This window comes from Orbicella franksi, chromosome 15, assembly GCF_964199315.1.
Source record: "Orbicella franksi chromosome 15, jaOrbFran1.1, whole genome shotgun sequence".
Classification (NCBI taxonomy): domain Eukaryota; kingdom Metazoa; phylum Cnidaria; class Anthozoa; order Scleractinia; family Merulinidae; genus Orbicella; species Orbicella franksi.
In genome coordinates, this window is record NC_138159.1 from 17,584,740 (window position 1) to 17,594,002 (window position 9,263).

The following is a 9,263-nucleotide window of genomic DNA, read 5'->3' on the forward strand; positions in this document are numbered from 1 at the left end:
TATTAATCCCTGATGTCTGTCGAAATGGCTTTTTTTCCCAGGTCATTTCATGTACTATTGGTTTCAGCCATGAATTAAAAAAAGTGATCATATGATGACAAACATCTCTTGGCGCAGATGGCCACAGTTTGCAGCAGAGCAGTTGCAAATTCCTCAAAAGTACCAAATTTGAGGCAAATCTTATCCATGCGATGGATTTTGCATTTGTCAAACTCCTCTCAGTATCATATCTTGAATTGTATCTTGCTAGAAAAGGCAAAACGCAACAAAAGTGCAAACAAACTGCAGCAACTTGGCTCACGGCAGGAGATTCACTCATTGCACCATCATGAAATTCATCATCATGTGATCACATTTTGGAATCCATGAAAGAAACCAACGGTGCATGCAACAGCCTGAAAAAGTGCCATTTCAACAGACTTCTGGGATTAATAGCAATGAATTTCAAAGGGTGTCGGGATGTGAATACCCTGGTCCCAGATGTTTTTCTTGATTTTTCTCTGCATGAGATGAGAAATTAAGAAAAACCTCAGACCAAGGTAGGACACGAAACTTGTGCATTGAAACAACAGGCAGACATTTGTTAGTGCAAGAAACTCATCTGTGGCCACAGTCCCTTGACTGATAAAAGCATTACCAGGGGCTATGATATTGAGCGAAAGAATTTGGTCCTAACGTAAATTTAACACAGTCTTTTTAATTCCCATCACCTGTCTGCATGACAAAGCATAATATCTGCACAAAGATATTTTGTCATTGATCACTGTTAGGAAAGCAGTAAAATTAGCATGTGCAGAAAAATAGTTTTCTTTAGTCCACATCCATTATTTTATGTTCACAACAGCCCTTGCAGCTGATATTCTCTGGAGCAAAGATGGTGGCATAAAACAAGTCTTTTGAGAAAGTAGGCATGGCTACATGTACTCCAGGCATTGTGATGAACCTACTGGCAGAATGTAGCACTCATCTGTGGAACATGATAGTTTTATTCCTTTGGTTTGTTTAGACTCGCTAAGTCACCAAAACTTGCCGTTGCAGAGCCACGTGTGGCAGCCTTTTGCTGAAAATTGACAGAGACAAGAATTAGTTTTTGAAACTTGTCCAGTGTGAAAGGCCACCAACTACACAGCATTAAATGATACCAATAAGGAAAAAAATATCATTACATATTACTACTAAGAGCCCTACTATGAGTACAGTGGAATAACATACTTATACATTTGGTTTCTACATGCATTCCATACCAAAAATGCGTCATACCCAGCTTTTGTACGCATTGCAGACCTATGATTCAAGCCAACAAAATCAATATTGAGGGGTTAGTTGTTCACCTGGGATTCATGGGGCTTCCAACCAATCACATAAAGCACAAAGAATGTCACTGCTATGCCACCTTCTTCTAGACCATACATATCTGGAAAAAAACGTGTCAAAGAAGAGGACAAGGTCTACTCAGGCCTACTTACTAGTTGCTAACTCTTGTTTAACTGGGCTCTATCTTTTATGCCATTAACATGCATGCTCCCCACAGACAAAGTTGGAATTTCTTGTGGGGGGGGGGGGGGAGTTTCTCTAAGACCAAACAGTTTAAAGAAATGTATGAAGCTTAATTGAAATTTCCAGAGGGAGGGGGGTCTTGGAAAAAAAATGTGGGGAAAAGTGTGGGGTCAGTACAGATATTTCCTAGAACTACACATTGCAACTTTAACTTCCCTAATTTGGTTTTTGTTTGCTTCAATAAATCTTAGCTTTTGTCTCCTGATCACCAATGCAAAAGAATTATTAGTCTAAAATTTAGCCACTATATTGTTGACAAAAAAAAGTACCTCTAGGCACAGAGCAATCTGCAAGCGGGAGACCTACAATCATGGACAAAAGCAGTTGAGACACTTCCCGAAAAAAGACCTGTTTCGTTGAACGGGTGAGTTTTTCAACCTCCTATTTCCACATTTCGACCCCCTTTCCCCTTTCAATGTTGTAACTACATGACAGTGACACGGAGCATATTTCAACATTGAAAAGGGAGAGAGGGGGGTTTGGCTATCGACAAAAAATATGTTTTTTGTAATTATGGAAGGATGCTGATAGAAAGTGTTTGTTTTGCTCAAATGTGTCAACACTTTTGTCCATGATTGTAGCCACCAAGGTGGTTCTGAGGAAGATCTGTGTAATGCATGTGGAAAGACACTGGCCTAATGGTTAGTGTGCTAGGTTCTGGATCAAGCAGTCCAGGTTGGTCTTGGTCAATGCATTGTGTTCTTCTTAGGTGAGATACTTGACCCTCACAGTAACTCTCCCCACCAAGGTATATTAAATGGGTACTGGCAAATTTAATGCTGGGGTGCAAGTCCATGTAACCCTGCAATGAACTCTAGCATCCAATCCAGGGGGGAGTAGAACACTGTCTCCTAGGTGTTAGATGATACAGAAACTGAGATAAGCTCAGGCTGTGTAGAGCACTTTGCCCTATACAGACGTTCACCTTTTTTACCGAATATCTACTGTGTGGACTTCTCCTTATAAACACACACTGGTTGAAAAAATACTTACCCTGGTAAACAGAAGAAGCTGCTAGAATTGTGTCTCGGTGTAGCAATGTCTTTCTATTCCATGCGGCATTATTTTCACCCATTCCTTTCAGATCATGTATAAGTTCAAGCATGTTTGGATATCCTATTGTTATCTCATCAAAATCCTAAAAATATAAATATCAATTGATCTCTATTGTCATTCCTCAGTTTACATTCTAACAGTTAGACTGGCCTGCAGATAGTTAGTGCTAGTCTAGCTGTGTATGTCTATCAAGATCTAATTACAAAAATCAGCTAGTAATGGCTACCAATTATTATAACTCATAAAGGAAAACAATTTTAGCAGAACATGGTTAAATTTCAAACCAACCCTCTCACATTATCCAGGAGTCTCCTGGATACAGACCGATTCTTCTGGTCCACCATACAGGTCACAAAATCTCCCAATACATAGGAAGGGTCACTTACACTTTTCACACTTCTTTTGCCTGTTCTTTTATATATATTTTTTCAGGGGAACATGTTTACATTTGGATATTTGACAAAACTTTTGAAGTTAAACAACCATACTTGTACATATACTGAAACAACTTTTTCTAGAGTTGAGAAGGTAAAAATAGTGATCTCCAGAATTTCATTTTTTTTTTTTTTTTAGGTTGGCATCTGTGTCATGTCTTTTTAACATTAGTAAGAATAATTTGTGAAATCAGAATCACAACCAACTTACCACTGTTGTCAGTGAGAATCCACTTCTTGTCAGCAGATTTCCAAGATCTCTAACTTCTGCAAATGGTGAAATATGAGCAGCAAATCCCTAAAGATATAAACATGCAAAAATTGTCATCCCCTCTGAGCCTTTCTAGTCTAATGCTTTTTTATTTCCAGTGTTTCCTATCCAGTGCAATTCCCTGACCAAATTTGTTACTTGCTACTGCATCTGTCCATCACTCTTGCCATCTATGTCCCTGGTTTATATCTATTTATTTTGTTTCGTTGTGTATATTTACTCTTGTACCAAGTTTATGATATTTATGTGTACCAATGTATTTGTTGTGCCTCTTTCCTGACTCTCACATTTTTAATTATTATAATTACAAGTCAACCAACTAGTTTAGCTTTTTAGTTATTTTGGGTGTTCCACTACTGTATGTACTGTACTGTTTTATTTATTTATTTATGATTATAATCTTGTAAATTCTTTTCAGTTGTTTACATTAGTAGAAATAAACTGTTGTTGTTGCTGGTCTGTAGATCTCACTAATTTTTCTTTTAATTTACTCTTTACTCCTGATATGATGATAGCTCCTCATATCATATCCCTGATTATGATATGATCTCTAGATTTTTCTCTGATTGTCCCTCACTTGTGACCAACTAATCAACATCTCTTTAATATTTCAACAAACTTCACATTATTTTGCCACCAATTCTTTTCTAAAATTTGTTTCCATTTTAAGATCTTTTCTTTCATTTGTCTGAAAACCTCTACAGTAACCAATCTATCTCTGTCCACCCACCCTCTCTTATACATGCATTTAGACTACACTTACCCCCTCCCTCTCAGTTTCAGCCAGCTGTAGTGAGGCTCTCAACTGGTAAAGTGAATCTCCACCAAACATGGCCCCAATAAAGACTCCATCCTCTTTCAGGCAGTGAATAATCTATAATGGAATTTAAATGCAACAAATTGAAAGTTGAAGTCCTCCTTCTGACCACTCTCATAAGTGGCGGTGACAGTTCAAAATATTCACAACCACCACATGGCAGGAAAAAACTTGAAATCCAGTTGCGCAGTGGGCCAGTACATTTCAGTTTTCAGTTGCCCCCAACAGGCACCCAACAAAAACGAGCAAAGTATGCTTGGATTTAAAATTTTAAAATCCATGCTTTCAAATCATTGTTTAGCTCATCTTGTGGTTATAAGTTTTGAAATTATTTTTGATTGGAAATTATCACTGGTTAACAACTACTGAGGCTAATTTGACTTCCCCACTGGACCAGCAAACTTTCTTTTTCACTTGCCCAAGAGCAGAATTTACTTGCCCCGGGCAATCAGACCTGGGTTTTTTCCTGCCCTGCACCACTGTGCAATCCTGGTTGTGATGTAAAACAAATTCTAAGTATGATTGAAAGCTCTGTTTGCAAATAGCTACTCCGACCTGTAAATTACAATCTTATGGTAATCAAACATAATCATGGCCTATCCCTTAGACACATGTATATCTGTACCTGTCTAAATGTTCCAGGTAAGTCATTAACCCAGTGAAGGCTGTGAAAGGAACAAAAATCAATGACAATAATTGAGGACATGCAAGGTAATTGTAAGATCACCCACTTAACATTAACCAGACTGAAGAAACTTTTTGCATCTAAAACAAAGTCACTCTCAATTGAAGGAGTACATGGAAATAGACCCTACTGTAACTGATATATACATGTATGATAGACTGCAAGATTCTCCTAGCAAATTGCTTTTCACCTCCTTGAGATGAAAAGGAGAATTTGACATGAGAGCAAGAGTCACTTGGGGCTTTTTTCCATGCACCCTTTCAACTGGATCTTCTTCATGGAAAAACCTAAGAGTGACATTTCCACTTTCCACAACTCAAGGTGATTATCTTCTTGAAATATCTAATATTTGAATCTCAAATGCATACCTTAAACTACTAACAACAAGATCAAACGTGTTTTGAGAAAAAGGTAGGAATTCTTCATCTACCACAACCTTTGGGGTTGGAAATTCACAAGGCTGGCATTGAGTCTAGGATAAAAAAACATAATTTACAGTAAACAAATTTTTTAAAGGACTGCTCCACATCAAAGTCCAATATGTTAGCAATCATTAAACACAAATTAGAGGATCTGCCATAAATTGTCTTTTGTGACTTAATTCTTACTAATATGTGCAGCAAGCATCACCTAGGAGAGGAAGAACAAGCCAAGTCTAGTTGAACATAAATTGGGAAGAGAGCAAATTGATGAAGTTGGTTCCACTACCCCCCTTAGGGCTCTACATGTATAAAAAAATTGAATTCCAGCTCAGAAAGTCTTAGGTTTCTATTTTAATGATTTAGAGAGGTGAAAGACTTGCCTGTGATCCCTTCACATCAAGTGAAAAGTTACTTGAAAGTCCAGAAGGAAATTAAATAACTGAAAGGCACTTTTTTCTAACCCAGGGCTCCCCCTCTCCATCAATTGCTTGTTCCTACCCCAATTTTAGCATGACCAGCAGGCGAGAAACTCTTAGCTGGTACTGAAATGTCTGCTGCTATGCAGGCTGTGCATTCTTACCAGCATATTTTCTGCCATATCAGTCATGACTAGAGTTCCCACTTGTTCCTACAAACATTTAAAACAACAGCTTTAAGTCAATGTAACCTCTTGGGTGCCTATATGACGTACTCAGTACATCATGATTTTACCCCTTAAGGTGCCTATATGACATACTGAGTATATCCAAATTTTAAGAGATCATAACCAGAAACAACTTCTATCGGTACCATGATTCATAGGAGGTTTATCAGGAGACTACTATATGTAATTTCGCATGGCTGTGACATCACATGGATATTAAATTATGTCAACCTCGCCAAAATTAACCACAATGAAGATAAATTTTATGACCTTTCAAAAAATTTATACAAGTCTATAGCTTCAGTGAAAAAGCTTATGGCATTTGAAGCTGTTTACTAGACACCAATTTTCAGTGAAAATGGTACACATGGCATATAACATACACAATGGTCAGGCACTCAAGGAGTTAAGCTAATGAAACACTTCTGGAAGTTTGGGAAAACAACAATACATGTTAAGCTTTGCTAATGAGAAAGAAAAACACGCAATCGTAAATCTGAAAGATTGTAATTACCAAGTTCTCTTAGTACCAAGTTTTGCACCATCCAGATCAAAATTCTTATTTTGGATTTATTTAGTTTTATTGTGCTTTGAACAGCCAGGTTCAGAGTTCTGTTTACTTTACAGGAGCTAGGTCATAGTTTGTGCACAGTTTGTGTAAGGTTTAACCTAACTTTTTACAGTTCGTCATTTGTAATCTGTGTTAATCTTCTGCATCCCTAAATATCCTTGTTCCTTTATGGTTTATTATTATCTCTTTTAATTAATAGTGTTTTTCTATCTTTGTTAGTGAACTCTCATTTTCATGTTTCCTTCAATTTAAAGCCAATTTTGTACATGGCTAATATAATTCAAAATGATGTGACTGGCCGGGCTCCTGATCATGTCCACAAGAGCATTTAGGTTTTCTTTTTCTCCAAGCTAACATATTGCTAAGACTGTTGCAATACCATGAGTATCCAAAGAACTCAGCTTTTAAATAACTTTTTGAAATAGCATCTCTAAGGAGCCAAGTTATCCCTTCCCCTTTCCTCCCATTTATCCTTTAATCATATCTATAACAAAATTCTTGATCATGATTGGCTCTCCGCGCTCCTATTTGTCACATAAATCGGCACACAATCACATGGGTGTCCAGTTACAGGTGTCCAATTTGAACTTTTTGTACTTGGATACCTGTAATTGGATACCCTCGTGATTCGCACATCAATTACTTGTGCTTTAATGGCTTCCTTCTCAATGTTTTCTACAGTTTTCAAAGCTCATGAAAAGTACTACAGAGCATGTTCGCTCAAAACAAGTTCTCAAAAGGCATATTTTATTCCGAAATTTGTTATAGATATGACAAATTAGTAATTGGACCTTGTGTCATACAATTCAGGGAGTAATCACACGCGTAATTTCAAATTGGCCTCGCGCTTCATGCTCGTCCGATTTCAAAATTACTCGTGCGATTACTCCCTGAATTGCACTCCACTTGGTCCAATTACTATTACTAATGTTGATTAATTTACAAACCTTTGTTAGGTATTTTGAAATATGCCCTCGTCCACATCCAAGATCCAGAGCCATTGGAAAATACCTGAGAAAAAAATAATATTTTGTGTGATTTCAAAGTACCTCAGTCACTATTTTGTGTGATTTACGCAGTTTCCTTACAGTCTCATTCATTGTCTGATCTGAAAAATATTCACTCCATTTTGGCGCATAGGCCACTGACGAATATTGCTTCCATTCCCTTCTGTCCCTGACCAGGTGTTTTATCTCAGTCCATGTGTAGCCTTTTGACTGAACAGGATACTACATCATTCATTGTACATGCAGGTTATTTACAAACTCTTCAGACTTGTGATACAATGTTGATCATCTTGTCATGAGCATGGGATGGTCAGAAAAAGAAATATCAAGAATCCCCAGTAAGCTACTGAAAACTCTCAGAGAGCTGCAGGCCTGGACAGAACTAGTCGAGACAAATTGAAACAGTATTCCTTCATTTTACCGTTCTACTGAAAATTCCAAAGCATTGTCAATTGATGAATGGTGGAGCAATGGAGCAATGTTGTTTGGGATAAGACAAGAATTGTGTCCATTGTTTTCCAGACCAAAACAACACTGACTGGGTACAGACACAGTTGTGTGAGGTAAAATAAAGGTAAGGTCTACATACGAGCCAACTGGCCCATCAGGCTAGAGCCCATCCCGATTTCTGTAGCATATTTTTACCCCCAGCATTAAATTCCCCAGTACCCATTTATACACCTCGATAGAGACAGGCATTGCGAGAGTAAAGTGTCTTGCCCAAGAAAACAACCCAATGTCTCCAGCTAGGACTTGAACCTGGACTGTTTGATCCAGAATTGAGTGCACTAACCATGAGGCCATCACTCCTAATGAGTGGAGACAGGGGAGGCCAGGCAACTTTGATGTGATTTGATTATAATGTAGTATCACATGCATCTAAAACATTAATAAAACTGTCTCAGCAGTTTTCTCCAGGGTTGTAGGTCATTTTACTAGGTTTTATCATGATATGCATCCTGCCTATACTATAAGGATCAGCAGATCAAGGATTAGCTCAAGGTCTGGTTCCCGCGCTGCATCCTCTACTAAAACAAAAAGGTTTACCTGGCAACATCTCCTATTCTATCAACCATTCTTTCAGCAACCTAACAGGAGAAATTTTTTGTCAAATGAGTAATTCCAGAAAATATCCATGCCCTCCCATTGTGGAGGGGTTGGAGTGAGGAGGCAATCAGGAAAAGACCAGACTGAAAGCATCACAAAGAACTGTCAGCTCTATATTCCTAATTGTGCATTTGCCCACCCCTAGACCCCACCCACAAGAGGGGATCAATAGTTTGCATTATATGTCATGCTTTGAATCTAGCCCAGTATAAAGGGAAAGTATCAAACGGCAATGCTTATCATATAAAACTTAACTACTGTGAGAAACAATGTCATTCATTTTCATACTTCATCTTTTAGATAGTCGTAGACAGCGACATTTTCAGCAAGGGCTGCCCTGTTCTTTTGCCTTCTCTTTGCTTTCCTATCAAACACGTTCATAATAGTCTCATCTTGCCTTCTTGAACTAAAACATCTCCTTAGACTAGAGTGCCTGAACAAATGCAAAGAGACAAGCTTGTGGTAGGACATTGTAAAATTCACTCAGCAACAAGCAAATATAACAGTTAAGGAGGCCATTTGGCCAAAAGAAGAGCCATGTTTTTCAAGTAAACTTGGCCACCATGATGAACGAGATTCCACTGGGGAATCTGGGGCGAGTAGCTTGGTAACCATTCAAGTTAAGGGCTGGTTACCAAGTCGAGGCGGGAAGGCGGGAAAATTAGAAAAATTTACGGGATCGCCAAGATACAA

At 38.1% G+C, this 9,263-nt stretch overlaps 1 protein-coding gene across 2 annotated transcripts; it reads right to left on the bottom strand.

Moving 5' to 3' along the window:
• Window positions 1–26: 26 nt before the first annotated feature.
• Window positions 27–9,250, bottom strand: LOC145469128 (arginine-hydroxylase NDUFAF5, mitochondrial-like). Of its 2 annotated transcripts, XM_081452807.1 has the most exons (11): window positions 8,859–9,168; window positions 8,511–8,551; window positions 7,404–7,467; window positions 5,823–5,870; window positions 5,189–5,292; window positions 4,761–4,800; window positions 4,082–4,192; window positions 3,259–3,345; window positions 2,551–2,695; window positions 1,332–1,414; window positions 27–1,060 (listed from the first exon to the last, which is right to left on the bottom strand). In XM_081452807.1, the coding sequence occupies exons 1-11, from the start codon at window positions 9,039–9,041 to the stop codon at window positions 986–988; spliced, it is 981 nt and encodes a 326-aa protein (XP_081308933.1). In that variant the 5' UTR covers window positions 9,042–9,168; the 3' UTR covers window positions 27–985. The 2 variants fall into 2 exon arrangements, 1 of the variants encoding a protein (XP_081308933.1); XR_014042281.1 differs by having other exon boundaries at window positions 1,047–1,060; window positions 1,332–2,695; window positions 8,859–9,250.
• Window positions 9,251–9,263: the final 13 nt, after the last annotated feature.